Below are 21,173 nucleotides of genomic sequence, written 5' to 3' on the forward strand. Positions count from 1 at the left end.
GATATTTCCCTTGCAATTTGGAGAATACTTGTGTCTCCCTTCAGAGTGAGACCTTTCTCCAGAGACAGCCAGTGAAGTGCACTGTCTCCCGTCCTCAGTGACAGCAGTTAGAAAACAGCCTGCTTGGGTTATGATCCTGACTCTTCCCATTAGCACTGATGGGGCAAAGCCTCACTGAGAATGCAAGGCTCTGCTACAATTAGTTGGTTTAACAACTTCTCATAACATACCACATCAGTCTCAACTGCTGCAGATCCCTGGCTCAACTACTTCAGTGGAGATTGTGGACTGACATAGATTGAGGATCTATTTTTCTCATGTACCTATTTTTTTTGTTCTGGAGTCTTTTAAAGTAGCAGCGAACATATGTCTGTGTGACTCATCGGCTCGCAGCTGTTTGTGATTTTTCTGTCTCTTCAAATAGCGTCTCTTCTTTGCTCCACTCAGACAGTGGGAGGTAGTGATGTCCTCATTGCTTGCTTCTACCAAGCCGTGGGCCTGATCCCTGCTGCTGACAATGCAGCAGGCCCTGGAATACTGCAGTAGACAGGAGCAGAGCTAGCTCTTTGCCACCACCTATGAAGTTGAGGGCTTAGTAGGTTGTACAGGGAAGATGGAAGGGTGCCAAGCTGCCACAGCTTGTACCACCACTGAGAGAGTAGCTCATGGAAGAAATCAGACCAGCATTGCAAGGTGTTTGGTGTTCTGTGAGAGCAATCACTGCCGTGGTGTTTCAGCCACTAAAACATGACATCCTTGTCAGTACATGCCCTGCACCATGAGAGGTAAAGACTTCCTCATGGGACACATGTGTCTGCCTCTCAGTGCTGAGGTGGGCTTTGAGCAGGTGTTTGGGTAAGGGGGATGCAGCTGTTTCCACGAGCAATGGAGGTCTTCACCCAGGCCTCTTCCAGTTTGACTTCTGGGTTTCTGTCTGATCCACACGTGACCTGGGTGATGTGCTGTGCTTGATTCAGAATAAAGAGCTAGGGAGTTTTGCCAAGAGTAAGACACCCTGTTCTCCTAAAACATATGCACTGATAGGATTGGCACTACAGTGACCTGGAGCAGCAGCGTGATACCACTCAGGTGGTTGGGAGCCTTTGTGTCTTAACATGAAGCATTTTTAACTCCTTTAGAGAAAAGAAAGGTTTTACCACAGTTAGGTGATGAAAGCTAGGCAGCATGTGAAGTTGAGGTCACTCATCTCATTCAACCACTATGGGGGGCTTGGATGAATAAAATCCGGTCAACTCTACTTGTGAGAACAGCCAACACGAGCTGGACAGAGAGGCAGAGCATTGATACTGCTGTGATGTATGGTTTAAGGTCTTTCTAACTAGAAATGTCACTCCACGATGTGATGGGCAAGAAAGTGCCTTGCAGGTTGGCTGTGGCTGGTATAGGCTACAAACCTGGGATCTGGTGGGAACGTCTGGTGCATGCTGTGACTGTGCTTGGGGAGCAAGAGGTGATGAAAAAGGCCATGACATTACCAGTGAGGATAAGGGCCCTTAGAAACTGCAGAGCAGCTGCTTACCATGGGATCCTTTTCCTCCATGCTAGGGAAATCCTGGGGATGGAATATGTAACCTGCCAGAGAGGTTGTGCCTGGCCGTGCTGCAGTTCCAGCTGCATGCTACCTTGCCTTTGGCAGTTCCCAGGATCTTTTCCCACGTGTAGCATGGGTGTGATGGCAAGAGGCCATTTCATTAAGTCACAAAGCTGTGTCCTTCCCAAAGGTTTTTCTTGCTCTTGCTTCCTCTTTCCAAGCTGTTTGCAGTCTGCAGGTTTCTTCCTTGAGATGCTTCTGTCCCCTCCTCCCCCTGTCTTTGTAAGACAGGGCAGGATTAGCAGTTTTGGAATCCAAACGCCTCTCCTACCCAGGGCAAAACAGGGTATGTACCTGCTAGCTCATTGCAAGGCTGGGCCACCTATTTCACAACTCCAGTCCGAACAACAAAATAGCCTGGGGTTAGAAAGGTAAAGAGTCAGGCTGCCTGGCATGTCAATGTGGTTTTCATTTCTGGATAAGTAATTGCAACGGTGTTATATGGTGTAAAGCACAGCTGAGGGCATCAGGCTCAGCGTAAGTCTGGGGGCTTTTTTTCATGGTGAGCCACCAAGATCTTGGTTCAGCTTCACCAAAGTCCTTTTTGCACAAGCTGAACCACCTGCTGTGCATTCATAGTATGCTGTGCTCTTAGGCCAGCGTCCCAAAGGATGCTCTGGTGCTTTTCTGACTCAAAGCTGGAAGAGTCTTCTGGACCTGTTTGACATTGAATGCCTTTGTTGCTAAGCTTCTAGCACTTGTCTTGCTTGAAATGTGTTCCATGGATTGGAGAACCTTGTCTGATAAAATGTGCGTGTTCTATGAGTATTTGCTGATCAAAATATGCTGAGGGTGTCTTCTGTGTGCAAGTGGAAGAAGCATGTGTGGACCAGCAAGAGTGTGGCAAATCCAGCATCAACCAAAATAGCCCCAAGTTACACAACAACTTTTAGTGTGCATTGTTTTTATTTTTTTATCCTTTGAAAAAACTTAGAGTTGAAATTAACTTGCTTTTTAAACTGCTAGGAAAAAAGTGGCATCAAGCCTGTTTTTGAAAGGCCTGACTGAAAACAACACCTGTGGCGTGGGAAGCTCCTGGCTGCAAATTGCTGGGAGAATATTTTGGGGATGTATCACTGCAGGTTTGTGCTAGACTCCCTTTTCCCTGGCTGTCATCTTGGATGCTGCTGGAGTATTGCGTCAGTGGGACCTCGTGCCCTTGTTGGTGCATCTGTCTCCCGGAGTCTGGAGATGTCTGTTCCTGTGACCCTCTCCACCCTGGGACTAGCTCAGGAGGGCACTCCTGCCCGAACAATGTTGTTCTTCTCCTTCTCATGCAGGAAAGATGTGTGCCCACAGGCTAGGGAGCTTGATTTCTGCTTCTTTGCCTGTTTCTATTTTGATGTCGACGCCATTATGACAGCCTACTGCTGCAGCTTTTTGTTTCATGAGGAAACAAAACTGTGTTGATCCTCCCAAACTGTCCTGGTTATTTAGGAACAAGGGAAGCCTGGGTGAGTTGTGGGAGTGCTGGAAACCCCCTTGCTATGCCACAGGGGAAAGGAGGAAAACCAAGATACTGAAAAACCTGAAGGGCACCCCATGACCTTGATTGAGAAAAGCAATAAGGGTCAAACATTATTCTGTGATTATTTTGGCCTGAGGGTCTCTGCAGTTCTCAGGAGAAGAAGTAAAAGAAATGACCCACAGAAGAGTCTTCAGACAGGTCCTTGTTCCTGTGGCACTCTATGCTGGCTGGACCACATGGCTGGGGAAGGCAGGACATGCGAGATAGGGGGAACTTCCAACCTTCAGGCTGCTGGAAAGAGATGGGGTTTTTTTCTCGGGATTTCTGAAGCTGGATGTGTTGAGAGACTCGTGATCTCACAGCTACTACTAAAATAGAGCAGAGGATGTAAGGAGTCATGAGGGCTAAATGAAGCACCTGAGTGTGAAGCACTTGGGTATGAAGCTAAGAAAGTGATTTAAATTGGGAGTACATCAACATGCATTTAAAGTACATTGTTGATTTTTTTGGGTGCTCAGTGTGTGAAGCCTCTTCGATAGATTTAAGTATTGCCTGCATTTTGTGTCCTCTTTGAATTGGGGTGTTAAACACTTCATGAAAAACAGTCCCTTTAAAGTGTCCTACAAGGTTTCATGTTTATCTCCAAAGTGTTGAGTACCAGATAGCTGTTGTGTTTGGCATGTGTTTGCCAGGTTTTGCTGTGACTTCTTCAGGTTCTTGGTTAAATATTGTTCCTTGGCTGTGGTAAAAAGTGTATCAAGGCTTCTCATAAAAGCAATTTCTTGCTCATAAAAACTCTTTAGTGTCCCTGGATGAGTTTCCTGCTGCTCTTCTCAAAGGTGTGTTATTCCTTTACTTCTCTTGTCCTCTTTAATCTTGACCTTCATTTTGCTTGCTGTTCTGGAGAAAAGGCTGGCAATCTGCTGACTTAGCAGCTCAGAAGACCAGCACGATTGTGTTAATTGAGTCTTTGCTGATGCCAACAAATTTTCTTCCTTTCTGCTTCCCGCTGCCTTGTAGCTTTGCTCAGAGAAGAGAAATAGCCAGTTGTAATCCTGAGACAAGCAAGGCACTTTTCCTTCTCTACCATGGAGATGGTACTCCATTGCCTTTCCAGCTGATATGTCTCCCCAGCGCTCCTTCCTTCATCTTTTCCTCCTTCAGGGTCTCCTAAAATACTTGGACCATCTCTTCTGTGGCATCTCTTTAGGTAGCCATTGCATGGCCTGGTTGATCCTTGAGCTGCAAAATGCTCAGACAGGCTCTCAAGTGAGGTTCTTGACTTAGGAAGGAGGGATGCTGCTGCTAGTCCTGGTGCTGAGCTGCAGTGTCTCTTTGCACACACTGTGCTTTGGTCTTTCTCAGGGCAGGAACCCCTGTGGGCCAAGGCAGCCTCTTCTGTAGTTATCCACTGGATGTCCAGACACCTCTTTAATGCAGATAACCCTCATCCAACCCACTGGGACTCATAGGTGAGGGAATCCAGCCATTCCCCTAGGGAAAAAGGCAGCTAAGAGCTGATAACCTCACTGTGCTTATTCAGGGATAGCTGTCTGGGGGGGGATCTTTTATTTAGCACAGAGGCTCAGGGAATTACAGTGGGTTGAAGTTGTAGATATCAAAGGTCAGCCAGAAAGTAAATGTATTTTCAACTGTTAATCTAGAGGGAGATAGAGATGGGTTGTTTAATCACAGAATACATCCATGAGAGTGTATTCCAGGTGCATGTCTTGGGACAAAAACCAGGTTGTGTTCATGTTCAGCAGGCCCAGACGTGCTGCCCTGTCCATTGTTCACTTTCACAGACATTCATATTGGAAAAAAAAATCACTTGGAATCTCCTTCCAGGGCAAACCTGATGTAATGAGTGCAGGCACAGAGTCGCCATCCTGTGACTTAGTCCAAACATGAAACACAGAGCTCCTGCAGCCAGAAGTAGGTCGTACCATAGCTGGAGTAATGTCTGCCAGAGCAATATTTCATAGAATCATTGAATGGTTAGAGTTGGAAGGGACTTTAAAGATCCTCTAGCTCTAACCTCCCTGCCATGGGTCAGGACACCTCCCACTAGACCAGGTTGCTGGTGGTGTTACTTTGAGGTGGACCTGTCCCACATCAGTGCTTTGTTTTGCTTGTCTGAGGCATTTTTGAGCTGGCACTAGAAGCGAGAGGGAGCTTGTAATGGAAACTTTCTTGCTTTGGCATTTCCCAGCATCATACTCCAGCTTTTGTGAAGTGTGATGGCAACAGCTTGTTGTTCCCTCTTGGAAGATCAGGGATTGGCTTAAAGGGACTGACTGTCAGTTTGTGTGCATGCCCTTGTGTGGCTGTGGCAGACAGGTTGCCCTCCCTTTGATGGACGACTCCTGTTTGTTGGTTCCCTAATCCATATCAAAGACCCACTATTTAAATTGTTTGAAAGTAGCTGGCTCTGGGGAGCTTTCTACAATCTGTTGGGTTAACAGGCCAGCGGCAGAGGTTATTTTATGAGTGAGGAAGGTGATATCCAAGCTGAGGACAGTAGACTTCTGGGCAGCAAATGGAAACACATAGCTTTATATGGATGTTTCCTTAGGTCAATGATTTCCTGTCTGTGGAAATCTTGTCATCCTTATTCCAGAATGGCTGGTTTTGATCCCTGGCCAAGCCCAGTCAACTCCTACATGGTCAAGACTTTTCAGAGACTTGAAAAAAGTCTTACTCTGCTGCCATGTGACATCAATATACCAATACTTTCAGAGATCCTAACTTTGGATTGATGCAATGCTCTTGAAAAGCTCTCCATAAACCTCTAGTTTCCTGCTTTTTGACTGTGTTAGTTTTCGGCTCCAGTATGAAACTAATTTAGATTGAGCATGAATCTTCTCCCCTTCCCATTTGACATTGTTGATTTGTCACTAATTAATTGCATGTCAGTTAAAAAAGTGTAACGACTGGTTTCTTCCAGTGCAGAATTTGGGGCTATTGTCTATATGTTATATTTAACGCCCTCTTGCTGTGATAAAAGATAGTTTCTGCGTTCGTAGGACCAGATCCTTGCTGCTGTTGCAGCTTTTGAAGTTAGTTGAGACGTGCCAGTTTTTAAACTATTGAGGATAAGGCCTGTGATGCCTTAAATATTTAAACCCCTTTGTCATTTGAAGATGAACCATTTTCAAACTCCCTTTATGTGCAGACTGGTGAGGTTTTGCAAAGGGAGTTTGACCCCTGTACGGCAAATTTTAAACCTTCTGACAAAAGATTTGCTTATCTTAGGCTATTTTTCTCTTGGACTCCCGTCCTAGGAAATGCAAACCAAAAGCTGAAAGCCCTTTTTCTAGATGTTTTTGAGGTACCTGTTTGACATCTCTAAAATACACCCATGCACGTAAATCCTTCACACTGGGTCACACTGGCATAGCTCCGTGGAGTTCAGTCAAGCCAGGCTGACTTTTGTTGGTTGGGATAATGGTCCACATATGAACACATAGGGCAAATCTTCCTGATCTTTTGAACCAAGTATCAAAGTTGTCACTCTGGTTGAAAGCCAAGAGATGTGTACTCCAGGGATGCTCCAGGGCTCTTGCTAAAGTGGGAGATGCTCTGTTGTGCCACAGAGGGGGACTGGCAGCTAGCTCCTTTGGGTGGTTTGCCTCCTCCCACTGCTGGGCTAGGGGTTGTACAGCCTTGCTGCTGACTGCATTGAGCCACACAGAGACTGGCACTGTGCTTCACGCCACCCAAAAGCTACAATTTGGCCACCTCCAGGTATCTAGGGAGGACCTCTGGATTTGCACACCCTGATCACAGAATCACAGAATAATATGGGGTTGGAAGGGCCTCCTGAAGATCATCTAATCCAATCCCCATGACAAAGCAGGTCCAATTAGAGCAGGTTGCACAGGAACTTGTCCAGGTGGGTTTTAAATATCTCCGGAGACAGAGACTCCACCACCTCTCTGGGCAACCTGTTCCAGTGCTCTGCCACACTTAAAGTGATGAAGTTCCTCCTCACGTTTAGATGGAAATACCTGCATATCTCCAGGAAAGCTTGCTGCACACATTTCAGTGTCCATGTGGGTGACACCACGGGAGGGATTGTTCCTTGCAGCTTCTCATCTGTGGGAGAATTTGGAAAGGGGAGACCGTGAAACGTTCCTCCCTTCAGCGTCACTGGAGAGCTCTATATTTAGTTGCTGGTAATCTCCGTTGTGGCTCTGTGCCTCTAATCCCCTGCTCTGATATCCTCCCCAGAGAAGATGAGAGGTGGAGAAATCAGCCCAGCTGACGTGGTGGGCCAGCAGGATTACGGCACATCTCCCCTCCCTTTCCTATAGGGTTGGTATTGAAACTTCTTTGCTGGCCCACAGTACCACAGCTGTGTGTGTGTGCATATGAAACCCCTGGTAAGGAAGCGTGGTGTGGTTTTGCAAGGGAATAAGGCTTAGTATTGTGGGACTGCTTTTGCCATAGTGTGTGGACTTGCCTTGAGTAGGTTAAGATGAGGTAATGCTGCAGGAGCAGGGCTGGGGTGAGTAAAAATAGTACTTGCATTTGAAACAGAAATAAGAGGAGACTGTTTCCCACTGGCTGTGTGATTTATAGGTACTTCCCTTCCCTCCCTCCTGCCCCTCCTCTTCCCATTTTAGAAAAGAGCAACACAGAGGATTTTTTTTTTTTTTTTTCCAATCAAGTCAGTTGTTTCTGGTGCTGAGGGGTGAGATTTTTTACAGGTTGAGAACTCATCAGTTTCTGAAAATTGAGGCTTTCTGACCGTTCTCACCACTCATCCTGAGTTCCTCTTTTTATTCTTAGCTGGGCTGCTTCATGGCTGTGGGATGGAGGGACCTGTGAAGTGCTGCATTTTGTTAGGCACGTTGCTGGTAATCCCCACTCTCTAGTGCAGAGGATGCATAATGCTGCAGTGCTGGGAGTCCATCCCCTCCCTCAGGCAGGACCAGCTTAGCACAAAGGCTCCTTTTTTCATGCTCGTGAAGAGAAGAAGCTCCTAACCACAGGGGAACTGCCTCCCTGACTCTCATGTTCACTATTTATTTATTTTACTTTTGTCCAAGAACTCCAAAGCAGCAACTTGAATATTTTCCCCTTGCCTGTTGCCCCGTGTTCTCTGTTTGTTTATGTGGATGTTGACGGTGTTTAAAGGACTAGGCTGGCAGAAGGAAAGCTGCTTATCCTCTTAATACTTGGGTCCTCTGCTGCCCTCTGAAGTGACATTCTTTCTGAAGGCTGTGCCCTGACCGGGCGCAACACTGGGCTGGAAGAGCGCTGCAGTTCTCTCCCTGGAGATGGAAAAGGTTAGATGCTCATGTCTGGGGCTGTTCTGGCTGGGCTTGCAGCTTTTTATTGAATGTTCTGTTTCTGGGGCTAAAATGGGTTTTTTCCTCCAGATCGGGTGATGCTGGCAGAGATGCCAAGCCTGGGCTGTGCTGAACTGTCAAGCCTAGCAGGTTCCCCCATCCCCCAGACTGCCTTTCCCGTAACCCCAAGTTACTGCACCCAGCTGCCCCAACATTACTCCAGGCCACTTCCTCTGACTGACTCTTTCTCTCTTTTCTTTGGGCAGGAAAAAGCTGACACTGCTGAGGGAGATGCTAGCGGGCTGCGGCGCGGGTACCTGCCAGGTGATTGTCACCACTCCCATGGAGATGCTCAAAATCCAGCTGCAGGACGCGGGACGAATTGGTAGGTGGGCTTCTCTTCCCTGTGCACTGAGCCGGCTTGAGGGGAGAGGGGTGGGACTGGGCTGTCAAGGCACAGGGGGAGGGAATGAGTGGAAAAAACCTTCCACCTCCTCTCCCAAGCCAGATGTGTCTCAGGGTGTAGCAGAAGTTTCTCCTCCGCTTCCCAGCTCGTTTCCCCCCACCCTTTGCTCATCTGGCTTTGCAGAGGCCCTTACAGTTAGAAAAGGTGATGATTTTTTTTGCTCAAAGCAGTAGGCTTGGCAAGTGAAACAGCAGATGCTGTAGATGGAGACAGACAGGAGAGATGACTGGGTTGGTCAGCTTGTGAGTGATTAAAACTTGTCAGTTGCTGTGCCACCCAAGAAGGGATTAGCATCCTCCACTGCTTTTCCTGTGGTGCTTCCTCCATCTCCATGTTTTGTGATGTCTGTTCTTTCTCTTCTGCTGCCCTGAAGCACCTCCATAACAGCTTTCCAAGAGGACCTGTCCTTTCCAATTGACTTGTCTCCCTTCCTGCTCTCCGGTTGTTTGGGTTTTTTTAGTTTTGTTTTCCTCCTGACAAAAGCAGCAGTTGTCTTGGCTGAAACAGTAAATAAAATTCTCCTGCCTCACTGGATTTGGAAGAGGTTTGGGGTCAGGCTTTCAGGGCTGTGGGCAGGAACTGGCAGGCAGAGACAGGAGGGAGTGCGAGCCTTTTGGGTGAAACACTGTGGGCCATTTCTGGTGAGAATAGGGACCAGTGTTTTCCTGGGGGAAAGAGCTGTTTGCTGTCACCTTAAATTCTTCCGGAGTTCAGCCCAGGGTATGGCCTCGTTCCCCAGGAGCTCTGCATGACACTGTTAGATCCCACGTCTGTGGCCCTTCCTGGAAAACAGGCCAATTTATCCTTTAATCTCTCCTTTGATGTGGGATTCATGAATAATCATGGATTTACTTTTTCTTTCCTCTCTTCGCTGTTTTTAATGCAGACCTTATCCTCTTTGTTCGTATTATTTTAAAACGTTTGAAGGAATTAAGCCATGGTTTGAGGGTTCAGAAGAGGTTTTTGCTGCTGTGAACAGCCCGTTCCCTGTGTGGTGTGCTGGTGGCCCTCAGAGGGTTGCCTACAGGTTGATGTGCTCTCCATCTTCTGGCCAAAGAGCAGAAATGCATCAGTTTGAAAAGGCTGGGAGAGACTAGGTTGCTTTTGTAAATGTGTCTGAGGACCTCCCCAGGTTAATGATTGCTTTCAAGAGAAGGAAGCAAAGAACAGGAGGATGGGCAGACTGGGAGGAAGAGCTTGCAGGGCACCTCGCTGGCCTTCGTCTGCATATTTTGGTGTAGCTGGAGATCTGCCCCTTCCTCATTGTCCCATGGCACCGCGCACCAAGAGATTATCGTTGAGCACTTTGCAGACCAATGCTCTCTCTGCTCCTCCCCAGCGGCACAGAAGAAGCTGATGGCAGCGCAGGCCCAGCTCTCCTCTTCCTCGGCGGCGGGGGCGGCGGAGCCGGCGGTGGAAAGGCGCACCACAGCCACACAGATCACAAGGGAGCTGCTGCGGAGCAAAGGCATCGCGGGACTCTACAAGGGCCTGGGAGCCACGCTGCTAAGGTAGGGTGGGCTGAGCTCGAGCACAAGGCACCGGTGTTCCTAGAGTTGAACCTAAAGCACCAGCCATCGAGGGGATGAGCTTGCAAAGGGGATGATGACTTCAAGGCGTGTGGGTTTGGTTTGGTTTTGTTTCCATGCACAGGTTTTGCACATTAAAGAAGGAAAGGTCAGGGAAACAAGGGGGGCTGCCTTTTTGTTCCTGGAAGATTTAATTCTGCTGCGTTCTGTGGAATTTTTTTGTCTCCCCCATGATCCATATTTTAACACTGTAGAGAAGTCCTTGTGAGCTAGCAAAGCAAAACTGTCAACCTGATTCTCCAGAGTGTGAAATGGTTTCTGACCCATGGAGCATATTGGATGCAAGGACCAGTGCCCACTCTGACACCCTTTACCTGGTGTTTCAGAGTGACTCCACTCTAGCTTTAGCAAAGACAGGGCTAAAGCAACGCCCAGCAGGATAGGAGATAGAATGTGAACCTCTTGTAATTAACAGAAGTGGACAAAACGATTGACCTCTGAATGTGCTGGGGTTGAGCATTGAAAGATGAGGGGGAGGCTGTTGACTCTGCAGGGCTGCATGCGTCCCGTGGGCCTGTAGAATCCATTTTGCTCGTGTCAAGTTTCAGCTCCAGTCTTGCCATTGCAGAGCTGGGATGTCTGGGTTGCACTCATGATGCTTGCAGCCCTTCCTTTGTTGCTCGGTTTGTTGGTGTTCCATTCTGACTTTGCTCATCTGACTTTGTTCTTCTTTCTTCCCCTTCCTCCCTCCCCACTTCAGGGATGTCCCGTTCTCCATTGTTTACTTCCCGCTGTTTGCAAACCTGAACAAGCTGGGCCAGAAGGACCCCAATGTCAAGGCTCCATTCTACGTGTCCTTCCTCTCTGGATGTGTGGCTGGCAGTACGGCTGCGGTGGCTGTCAATCCTTGTGATGGTGAGTCCCCAGTAGCCTCTGCTGGTGGCCTGGTGCCAAGTGACAGGAGTCAGAGGCCCATGAGTGGGCTAGGTGAGGAGGAGAGTGACCGTGCCAGCTACTTTGCAGCATGAGCACACAGGGAGGTACAGGAGACACTCTGCTGTCTGAACCACCTCCAGCTCAGATGGTGTTTCCTTCAGATGAGCTATGCCTTTGGCCACAACTTACACAGAGGTTTGCAGTATTCATTAGATAAGTCAGGAAGAGGGTGTCATTCGTTTCAGTCATTCTTTGCAGGAATGGCTGCCGACATGCCCCTGAAAAGGCACGTTTCCATGTGGAGTGATAGTATGCAGACCATTTACATGTATAGGGTCATGGACAACCATGCATGGTCAGGGGGAGCCTTAGATCTGTGGCCTTTTCTCCTGCTCCACAGCAGATGCCTTAAACACCACCTTGGTTTCTCTGCTGTGAAAAACACCAAGAAGTAACTCCTCTCTCCCCAGCATTTCACATGCTCCAAGGTGTGAAGAAATGTACAAGCAGCATGTTATATTTTAGATACTTTTTACAGAAGGAGCTAAGTATTTGAAAATAAAGTTCCTACTTTGCAGAAAGCTGTCTGAATTCGGAATTGTTTAAAGCTTAAGTCAGCCTTGGAAACCTTGATCACAGTGAGGGGAGAGGGTGGGTTTTTGGGTGGCCATGTTTTTCTTTTATCCATTTTTAAAGGAGTGGGTTTGTTTTCCCCTATTTTGCTGATATATACATGAAAATGGTCTGTGCTTTTGGTGATCTCATTTTGACTGTGTTTCAAAGACACTGTTCTCAGAGTGGGTGGCTCTTGCCCGCTGAAGAACGAGCTATGTTCCCAGTGCTCACCACTGTCTCTCTTCTCTCTTTCCCCCCAGTGATCAAAACGCGGCTGCAGTCCTTACAGAGAGGAGTGAACGAGGACACCTACTCAGGAATCCTGGACTGCGCCAAGTAAGACTCCTTGTGAAGCAGGCCACCACATCAGATGTACAGCATCTGCTGCTGCTTGCTGCCCGGCAGCCAGAGCAGCTTCCAGACCCAACCAGCAGCTTATCTGTTTTGGGTTCCCCCTGAACCTGTGCTTTCATCTATCTATCTATCTGGATACATATATAGATATATAACCAGATATATACTGGTCATGTATATAGGTAAAAGAAAGAGAAATTCCTCCTATTTTGAGCAAGGTAAATATAGCATTTATATTTAAACGCTTCTGTCCAAACCCATAATACTGAGATTTTATCTCTACAAAGGGAGGCAATGCTGTGGTTGTGTTTCTTGAGGTCTTGTCTGAAAACCCTACAGCATTAAGTCTCGTTTCCCTCCCGGGACTGCTCCGAACAGCAGCTGCAGGAGCACTGTCTTGAGTGGGCTGTCCCCAGCCACGCTCTCCTCTGACCCTTCACTAAACTGTGCTCTGGCTGCTTCAGGACACAAAGGGAATTTCAAAACACAAGCACTCTGCTTCTGTATTGCTATTCTAGCCAGAGTCTCCTGCCGTCTGGCTATCTCCCATACTGAGGGCGGAATTGGCCTCAACTGTTGAACAGGGGGGACCTCTTGATGCAAGCATGGGATTGTCTCAGTTGTACATCCGGACCTAGGCAGACACTCCTGGCCAGACACAGGGATGGGGTGTGTTTCTTCACGGCCATTCACATGGGGGATGGTGGATGTTCTGCTGTGGAGGCAGTGCCTGGTGATGGCACTTGCCTGGGTTCAGTCTCTGGAGGGAGGCAGAAAGTCAGGGCATGGCCAGAGGCTCTCCTGGCCTGGTGTAGGGGTGGGACTTACCTGTCTTCTCCATTTCTCCCCAGGAAGATCTGGCAGAAGGAAGGGCCCATGGCCTTCCTGAAAGGGGCATACTGCCGAGCCCTGGTCATCGCTCCTCTCTTTGGCATTGCACAAGTCGTCTACTTCATCGGCATTGCGGAGTTCCTGCTGGACATGCTCCCCAAGCACCGGGCCTAGCCCTGGCGTACCTGCGTGTGTCCTCCTGCCCTCTGCAGCGCTGAATTCATCCCTGTGTTCATCATCCGTGTCGACTGATGTCAGAGCAACAGCACAAAGAGTTCGTGCAGGGACGCCGAGGGGATGTGGTCTCCAGACAAGCAAACACAGGGAGGGAGAGAGTCCCTTCTCTGCATCAGTCTGGAACCTGCCCCCTCCCGCTCCTTCCACGGACAACACCTAATTATGCATATCTTATTTTTTTCTTCTCCCCTTTTTAAAGAAAAAAAAAAAAAAAAAAAAGAAAAATAGTCATTCTTAAGGACACCGGTAAGCACAGACTGGGCTTGAAGACCCAGAAGTCTCCTCCCAGTCTTGGGGAAGAAGAGGGATGGAAAAGAAATAACCTGAACCCTCTGTCCACCCCAGTCCCCTTCTTTCTTCCTGGAGTTGCCAGCTATCTGAGGAGGAGCTGGAGGGGCTGCTCTGTCCCCTCAGTCCCCCCTTGGCTCTGCTGGCCCCAGGTCGAGAGCAGGCCCTGTGCAAAGGGGGCTCATCCCCACCAGAGGCACAGCAGGGAGGATGCTGGGTCTGTCAGGTTCCTTGGCCTGGACACCTTCACCCCTCACTTCTCCCTTTCTCAAAAACTAATTGGACTTAGAAGAACTTTTTGGAGATCAGAGGAGGGGAAAGGGAATCATTACTATTGATTTTTGTAATTTTTTTTGTTTTAAAGCAAAGGGATGTCCCTCCTAACTAGGTGTCACAGGCACATCCAGGTGAGGTGCAGAGATGAGATGCCTGCTCTGTAGGGAACATGTCTGTGGGATCACATAAATGTTGGAAGGTGCTTCACTGCTTGGCTACAGGCAGGGGAGGGAGAGGAATTTGGGATCAAGTTATATTTGTTTGAGATTTTTTTGGTTTGGTTTTTTGTTTGTTTATTTTTTTTTTTAATGCAGGGGTCTTGGGGAGAGAAAACCAAACAAGAAACCACTTACATTCCTTCAGCCTGCCCCCCCCCCAGGGTGATAAAACGGTGGGCGCAGGTATAGATTAGCTGATTATTTTTTTTTTAATTATTTCTTCTTCCAGCCTGGCCCCAGGTGTGTGAAAGGAGGTACCTGCTCCACTTCTGTGGTGCCCAACCGTGGGAGCTGCACTAGAAATGCCGAGTCTTTGTGCTCACCTTGCGGGGTGAAAGCACAAGGTCTGGTTGTGCTTTGATGTTTGACTTTGGTGTTTTTGGAGCCGGATGGTGTTGAAGAGGCAGAGGGTTCCTGCACCCCGAGTGAGGAGCTATTTGCAGGCTCGTGATGCCGGGGTCGGGTCCTCTGGATCACAAAAACTTGTCATCATGCTTGCTTCTGGGGTGGTGGTTGTTGTTGGGTGCCAAGGGCCAAATCCATACCTACAACCCGCTCTGTCAAAGGGTCGCTGCCCCAGCTAACATCACTTGTCAGAGGACTTCCTTGTTCAGTACTCTCTTGGGCTGTGTAATTAATTCTAGTTAAAATGATCTTAAGTGTGGGATCTACCAACCCAGTGTGATCTTCTCCATTATTTATTCCATTTGGTGCAATCCACCTGACTTTGGTGTTTCAATTAAACTGGTCAAATTCACTTTTCATTCCTTTTTGCTTTGTTCTCCAGGCGCTTGCTTGGTGTTTATGTTTCAAATGTATATTTAAATTAATTTAAAAAAAAAAAAACAAACCCTGTTTTTAATGTTTAAAAGAAAACCACCTCTGTTTCAGCATTCTTGGGTTAGGTTTTTGCGAAACCTGTATGTGGAGGGCCTTCTTCCTTGATGTGTCCTTTTTCTCTTTGAAATAATTGTTCCTTAGCTGTTTTGTTACTTGTCATTTTGCATATGTGAATAATTTTCTTTTTTTTCCTTTCTTTTTCTTAATGACTTCTCCGTGTATCTGGGATGGAATCTGTGCAAAGATGATGATAGATGTCTGTGCTGTGTGTAGTGCTGTGATGCTGCTCTTGCTCTGGATTTCCCTTGGGTGGATTAAAAGAGAAAGATTTTTTTTTTTTAAGGTGCCCTGTTCCTGCTGCTTTGTGATTTACAAGGAGGGTCCCCAGAAGAAACGTTGATGATAAAAGTAGTGGGTTTTCTGCTTGCCCTTCTGCCTGCAAGGATTGCCCCCTTGAAGCTGGGTGACTTGCAGCTGCAGGGGGGATGTGTGGGGTGCAGGTTTGTATTGTGGGGTTACATTTGGAGGCAGATTTGGTGCAGTGAAGGGCTGAGGTTCAGGGCAAGGTCTCCTTGTCCTTTTGGATGCTTTTAAAAACCTCTTTGTAAAACTGACTCTTCCTTCTGAGATCTCTAGCTCTTCTTCCACCAGACTGGAGCTGGTGACCTCAATGGGGCTGAGTTTTAGTAGCTTGGACACGTCTGTGAGTCTGGACATGGGGAAGTGGCAGGGGATAGTGACTGTAGCTCCAGGGGAGTCCCCTAGGCAGGCAGAGTGCTACTGGCCAAAAAAAATAAGAGTTTAAAATGGAAGAATTCCTATCAACGTAATCACTGATTAACAGAAACCTCTAAGCATTGATTGCAGTATTGAGAAATGAAAGTAAACAAATGCACAGAGAAACACAGCTGTGCTCCCCTACTTCCAGGTGCCACTTGTCCCCAGGGCAAGGGACAACAACCAGCATGGGGTCAACTCCCTGTGTGTCCTACCTGGACCCGCTGGTACAGAGTCCTCCACCCCTCCAGGCCCTTCTCACTTGTACCTTGTCCCATGTCAGCCCTGTCCCTTGCTCCTGACCATGGCTCTTGTGGCTCCAGTTTGTTTGGGTTTTGGGGTGTTTCCTGCCCTTAAATACGTGTTGGTGGAGGTGCCGAACGCCCCTGTCCTGGGTTCGGGAAAGGGGATCAGTTTTGGCTGCTGGAATTTCCTGGAACACAATGAGGAAGTTTCCTCATTGCCTGGGGTAAACTTCCTACAAAGCAGAAGGGAGATTTCCTGGAAAGCAAAGGGAAACCATCCTAGAAAGCCACAGTAAAATATCCTGGAAAATGAAGGGGAAATTTACAGCGAGACTGTGTAGGAATTTACTTGAGAGCGCTCGAGGAGATTGCTCAAAAGCGAAAGGGGAAAAAATCTAGGAATTTGTAGAAAGCAATGAGGGAACTTCCTTGAAGGCTGGATGGGGGGATAGCCTAGACATCAAAGGAACAAAATTCCTACCAAGCAAGGAGCAAATTCCTGAAAAGCAAAAGTGATATTTCTTATGAAAGTAACAGTGGTATTTCCTGGAAGGGAAATTTTCCAGAAAGCAATGAAGGAATTGCTGGAAATCCAAGGGGAAATTTCCTGGACAGGAAGAATGAGATTTCTTGGGAAATAATTTCTTGCTTCCTGGGGAGCAACGGTCATGGGGAAACTTCCTAAAAAGCAACAGAAGTCCTATGAGCGGAGAGAAAATTCGTAGAAGGCAAGAAGGAAATTCCCCAGGAAGCAAGGGAGGAGTTTCCTAGTAAAGCGGGAAATACCCTGTGAACAGGGAGATTTCCTGGTAAGCGATGGGGGGTTCTTAGTAAGGAAGGGGAAGATTTCCTGAAAAACAAAGGGCAATGTCCTTGAAAACCATGCAGGAGTTCCTGGTAAGCAGCAGGGAGACATTTCTGGAAAGGGGAAATTTCCTTGAAAGCAGGAAGCATAGGGGGAAGGAGACCAAAATCCCATGTTTCAGCCCCGATGGCTGCCACTTGAGTCTTTGAGTAATCAATTCGTAAAACTCCTGCAAATTGTGGGGGGTTTTTTGCTCAAGGAAGAGCAATAGGTGCAAGCGCTTGGGCTGCAGGTGACCTGCCTCGTATCATGGTTATTCGCCGATTCTTTTCTAATTTAATGCAAAAATCTACGTAACCTGCACTGCAACGGCCCGAGGCGCAGGGTGACCGTTTTTGATTGTGGACCTGCGTTACTGGAAACCAGCTGTAGCCCCGGCCGGGCTGGGGGGACATGCTGGGGGGACACGTTGCCACCAGGTACCAGCCACCAGGACCCTGCTCCCAGCTCTGCCTGCTCCCCACCTTGATTTTGGGGCCCACCAGAGCGGGCGGGCACACCATGGTGTTCACCCCTTTGCGAGCTCTTAGGAAGCACGGCACCGGGCATGCCTGACGCGTGACCCTGGGGTTGATTTTCCTCCTTTTTTTTGTTTTTCCCCCCTTTTTCCTTGCGGTGCCACCATGCCGGGCAGCAGCACCCCCCATGCTGGTGGTGCCCCTCGATGGTGTCCCGAGCAGTCCCCCCATCCCGCTGGGACAGCTCCCAGCCCCTGTCATTGCCCACCGGGTGCTCCCACACCCACCCCTGCGGGCGTTATTCCAGGGACTGGCGCACCCCGGCTTTACGGGAAGAGGGAGTGCAGCACCCACTGCCCCCCTGCCTTTCGCTTTTATACATTTATTTATTTTCCTTTTTGTATCATGCCCTTAGCATGCAAACCAAGGCAGCCTGAAGGAAGGAGGATTAAAATAAATACAGTAAGTAAATAAATAAGGAGGCATGGGAGTTCCCGGCCCCGAGCCCCGGGTGCGCGGGCTGCACGGCCGGTGCACCCCAGAAAGCCCCGGGGGGGGGGGGTTGGGAAGGGGGGGTGCAGCTGCTTTCAGGCTGAGCCCGAGCGTTTTGGGGTGTGTGTGTGTCCCCACCTGCATTTTGCTCCTCACCAAGCTGCGCTGTTCAGTGTCAGGGGGCAGCCGTCCTGCCCGTTTTCAATTATTAGAAAGGTAAGGAAGGGGACTAGCAAAACCTCAACCTTGGGCTTCCGGCGGGCAGACTTCAGCCTTTTCAGATCACTGGTTGGAAAAGTCCCATGGGAGGAATCCCTGAAGGGCAAAGGTGTTCAGGAAGGCTGGGTGTTTTTCAAGGAGGAAGTCTTAAAAGCCCAGGCGCAAGCCATCCCTACACGCTGTAAAGCGAGCCGTCGGGGGAAAAGGCCGGCCTGGCTGAGCAAAGAGATAGGGTCACAGCTTAGAGAAAAAAGGTGAGTTTATGACCTTTGGAAAAAGGGGCAGGCCACGCAGGAAGATTACAAGGGTATAGCAAAGTTATGTAGGGAAAAGATTAGGAAGGCCAAAGCCCAACTAGAACTCAACCTGGCTTTGGATGTTAAAAACAATAAAAAGAATTTCTATAAATATATTAATAGCAAGAAGAGGTCTCGGGAGAACCTCCATCCTCTACTGGATAAGGGAGGTAACATAGTGACCAAAGATGAGGAGAAGGCTGAAGTCCAAAATGCCTTCTTTGCCTCAGTCTTTAGTAGTAGGATAGGGGGTTCCCTAAATATCCAGACCCCTGAACTAGCAGGCAGGGGCGGGGAGCAGAGTGAAGCCCCTATAATTCAAAGGGAGGTGGTGATGGACCTGCTCCAACACCTAGATGCAAACAAGTCTATGGGACCAGATGGGATCCACCCGAGGGTACTGAGGGAGCTGGCAGAAGTGCTTGAGGAGCCACTCTCCATCATTTACCAGCAGTCCTGGCAAACTGGGGAGGTCCCGGCCGACTGGCGTCTGGCAAATGTGATGCCCATCCACAAGAAGGGCCGTAAGGATGATCCAGAGAACTACAGGCCTGTCAGTCTGACCTCGGTGCCTGGGAAGATCATGGAACAGATCATGAGAAAGATACTGAAACATAGTCTAGCAAGGATCCCTCTTGGCTCTTTCAACATCTCTGCTAGAGCATGAGGCTTACTGGTCTTTCCAGTCCCCTTCAGAGCTTGCCATGCCTTGAAGAACTATTCATACTCAGGTCTTTAGAAATGGCTTCTGGAGTCACCTCTAGTCAACAAAGAAATTCTTCTTTTTTGCTTTCTCTGTGTTCTGTGTGATTTGACTCTAAGATATCAATGGGGTATCATTCCTTTTGCCTTTTTTTTCCCCCCACTAATTCATCTATGTTTCTCCTATATACTTTGATAATATAAAGCATTCTGTATCTAAGAGAAACCTTTTCTCCTTCTTTGTAGCTGCCCTAAAAATGACTCAGAAGTTATTTGCACAATTAATAATTTCCCTGATTTAGAACATTGAACTTGCCAGAGTTTTGTGTGGCTCAATCAGCAAATGATTCAAAGATGCACTTGCTAAGCTTGGATTCATGATTTTTCCTGTTAATGCAAATGTGGTTTGTTCAAAATTTGGGGAGTGGTTTCAAGGACCATGCCACAAATGTGTTATTGCGACAGGACAAGAGGAAATGGCCTCAAGTTGCGCCAGGGGAGGTTCAGGCTGGATATTAGGAAAAATTTTTTCACTGAAAGGGTTATCAGACATTGGAATGGGCTGCCCAGGGAGGTGGTTGAGGCACCATCCCTGGAGGTGTTCAAAAGACGGGTTGATGAAGTGCTGGGAGGTATGGTTTAGTGACGATGCTCCTTGTTTGTTGTGTGGGTGTCTATTTTTGTCAGTTAGGTTGACGGTTGGACAAGATGATCTTTAAGGTCCCTTCCAACCTAGAAGATTCTGTGATTCTGCCCCAGCCCTTTGGGGGTCACGACAGCCTGGGGGGGGCAACCCCAGCTCGGGGCCTGATCCTGCCGGTTGCCCCCGACTGAGGTCTGCGTCCCACACCGGCGCAGGGCAAGGTCTGAAAGAGGGTTTATTTATTTTTTATTAATTATGGCTAATTCGGTGAGGGGATCGCTGGAGGGTGCCGCTGCCAGCATCTCCCGGGGAGGGGACCAGGGTGTCACACCCCGCGATTTTACCAACACCCCCCCTCCCCCAGCGACGGGAGTGTCCGCCGGCGGCACTTTCACTTTCGAAAGGGTGACGTGTTTTCCAGGAACCGGGAGGCGGGCGGAAGGGGATAAAAGGGCGGGAGGGAGGGAGGGGGCTGCTCCCCGGTCCCAGGTCGCGCACCGCCCGGAGACAGCGCTGCGGCAGCGGGGACCCCCGGCACCATGGCAGCGCCGCAGGGCGAGGGGTAAGCGGCGCCCCGACACCCCCTCCCGCACCTACCCCCGGTCACCCGCCCCCAGGGGCCCCGGTTGCCCCCGGTGACGGCTCCGTGTCCCCCCAGGGAGGCCCAGAAGCTGCGGTTCGGGCCCTGGCTCCTGAGCGCCGTCAGCAGCGGGAACTACCCGGGACTCTGCTGGATCGATGAGGCCAACGGCATCTTCCGTGTCCCCTGGAAGCACAACGCCAGGAAGGATGTCACCAGTAGCGACGTGGAGATCTTCAAGGTGGGTGGGATAGGGTTGACCGGCAATGAACTCTAGGTCTTCCAGGTGGGGGGATAGGGTTGACCGGCAATGAACTCTAGGTCTTCCAGGTGGGGGGGATAGGGTTGACTGGCAATGAACTCTAGGTCTTCCAGGTGGGTGAGATAGGGTTGACCAGCATTGAACTCTAGGTCTTCCAGGTGGGTGGGATAGGGTTGACTGGCAATGAACTCTAGGTCTTCCAGGTGGGTGGAATGGGAGGGGAGGGCGGTGGTTCACCAGCAGCAACCTTGAGGTCCACCCACCTTGTGGGTGGAATGGGACCTGCCCAGCAGCGACCTCGAGGTCTTCAAGGTGGGTAGGATGGGGTTGACCAGCGATGAATCCAAGGTCTTCAAGGTGGGTAGGATGGGGTTGACCAGCGATGAATCCAAGGTCTTCAAGGTGGGTGGGATGAGGTTGACCAGCAATGAATCCAGGGTCTTCAAGGTGGATGGAATGGGGATGCTGACCAGAGGCAAGCTCATGGTATTCAATGTTGTTGGGATGGCGGAAGGTGTAACCAGTAGCAACTTTGAGGTCTCCCCTGAAACCTCCATGCTCATGGAGCCGGGGTCCCCACGCTCACACCCCCCCACCACCACCCACCAGGCCTGGGCAATGGCAAGTGTCAGGTGGGGGGGATAGGGTTGACCAGCAATGAACTCTA

General features: G+C 49.1%; 2 protein-coding genes across 2 annotated transcripts in view; both read left to right on the forward strand.

Annotated features, from left to right (window-relative positions):
- The window catches only part of SLC25A22 (solute carrier family 25 (mitochondrial carrier: glutamate), member 22), a 50,340-nt gene extending 35,031 nt beyond the window's left edge, over window positions 1-15,309 (forward strand). The window contains exons 6-10 of the mRNA XM_014957683.1: window positions 8,644-8,762; window positions 10,183-10,354; window positions 11,133-11,287; window positions 12,184-12,259; window positions 13,129-15,309. Coding sequence (XP_014813169.1) covers window positions 8,644-8,762; window positions 10,183-10,354; window positions 11,133-11,287; window positions 12,184-12,259; window positions 13,129-13,282 — 676 coding nt within the window. The 3' untranslated portion in view covers window positions 13,283-15,309. The remainder of the gene's footprint in view (window positions 1-8,643; window positions 8,763-10,182; window positions 10,355-11,132; window positions 11,288-12,183; window positions 12,260-13,128) is intronic.
- Window positions 15,310-20,133: 4,824 nt separating this feature from the next.
- IRF7 (interferon regulatory factor 7) overlaps window positions 20,134-21,173 on the forward strand; it is a 5,068-nt gene continuing 4,028 nt past the window's right edge. Inside the window, exons 1-2 of the mRNA XM_014957459.1 lie at window positions 20,134-20,226; window positions 20,323-20,485. Coding sequence (XP_014812945.1) covers window positions 20,204-20,226; window positions 20,323-20,485 — 186 coding nt within the window. The 5' untranslated portion in view covers window positions 20,134-20,203. The remainder of the gene's footprint in view (window positions 20,227-20,322; window positions 20,486-21,173) is intronic.

Source organism: Calidris pugnax, unplaced genomic scaffold, assembly GCF_001431845.1.
Source record: "Calidris pugnax isolate Ruff unplaced genomic scaffold, ASM143184v1 scaffold211, whole genome shotgun sequence".
Classification (NCBI taxonomy): domain Eukaryota; kingdom Metazoa; phylum Chordata; class Aves; order Charadriiformes; family Scolopacidae; genus Calidris; species Calidris pugnax.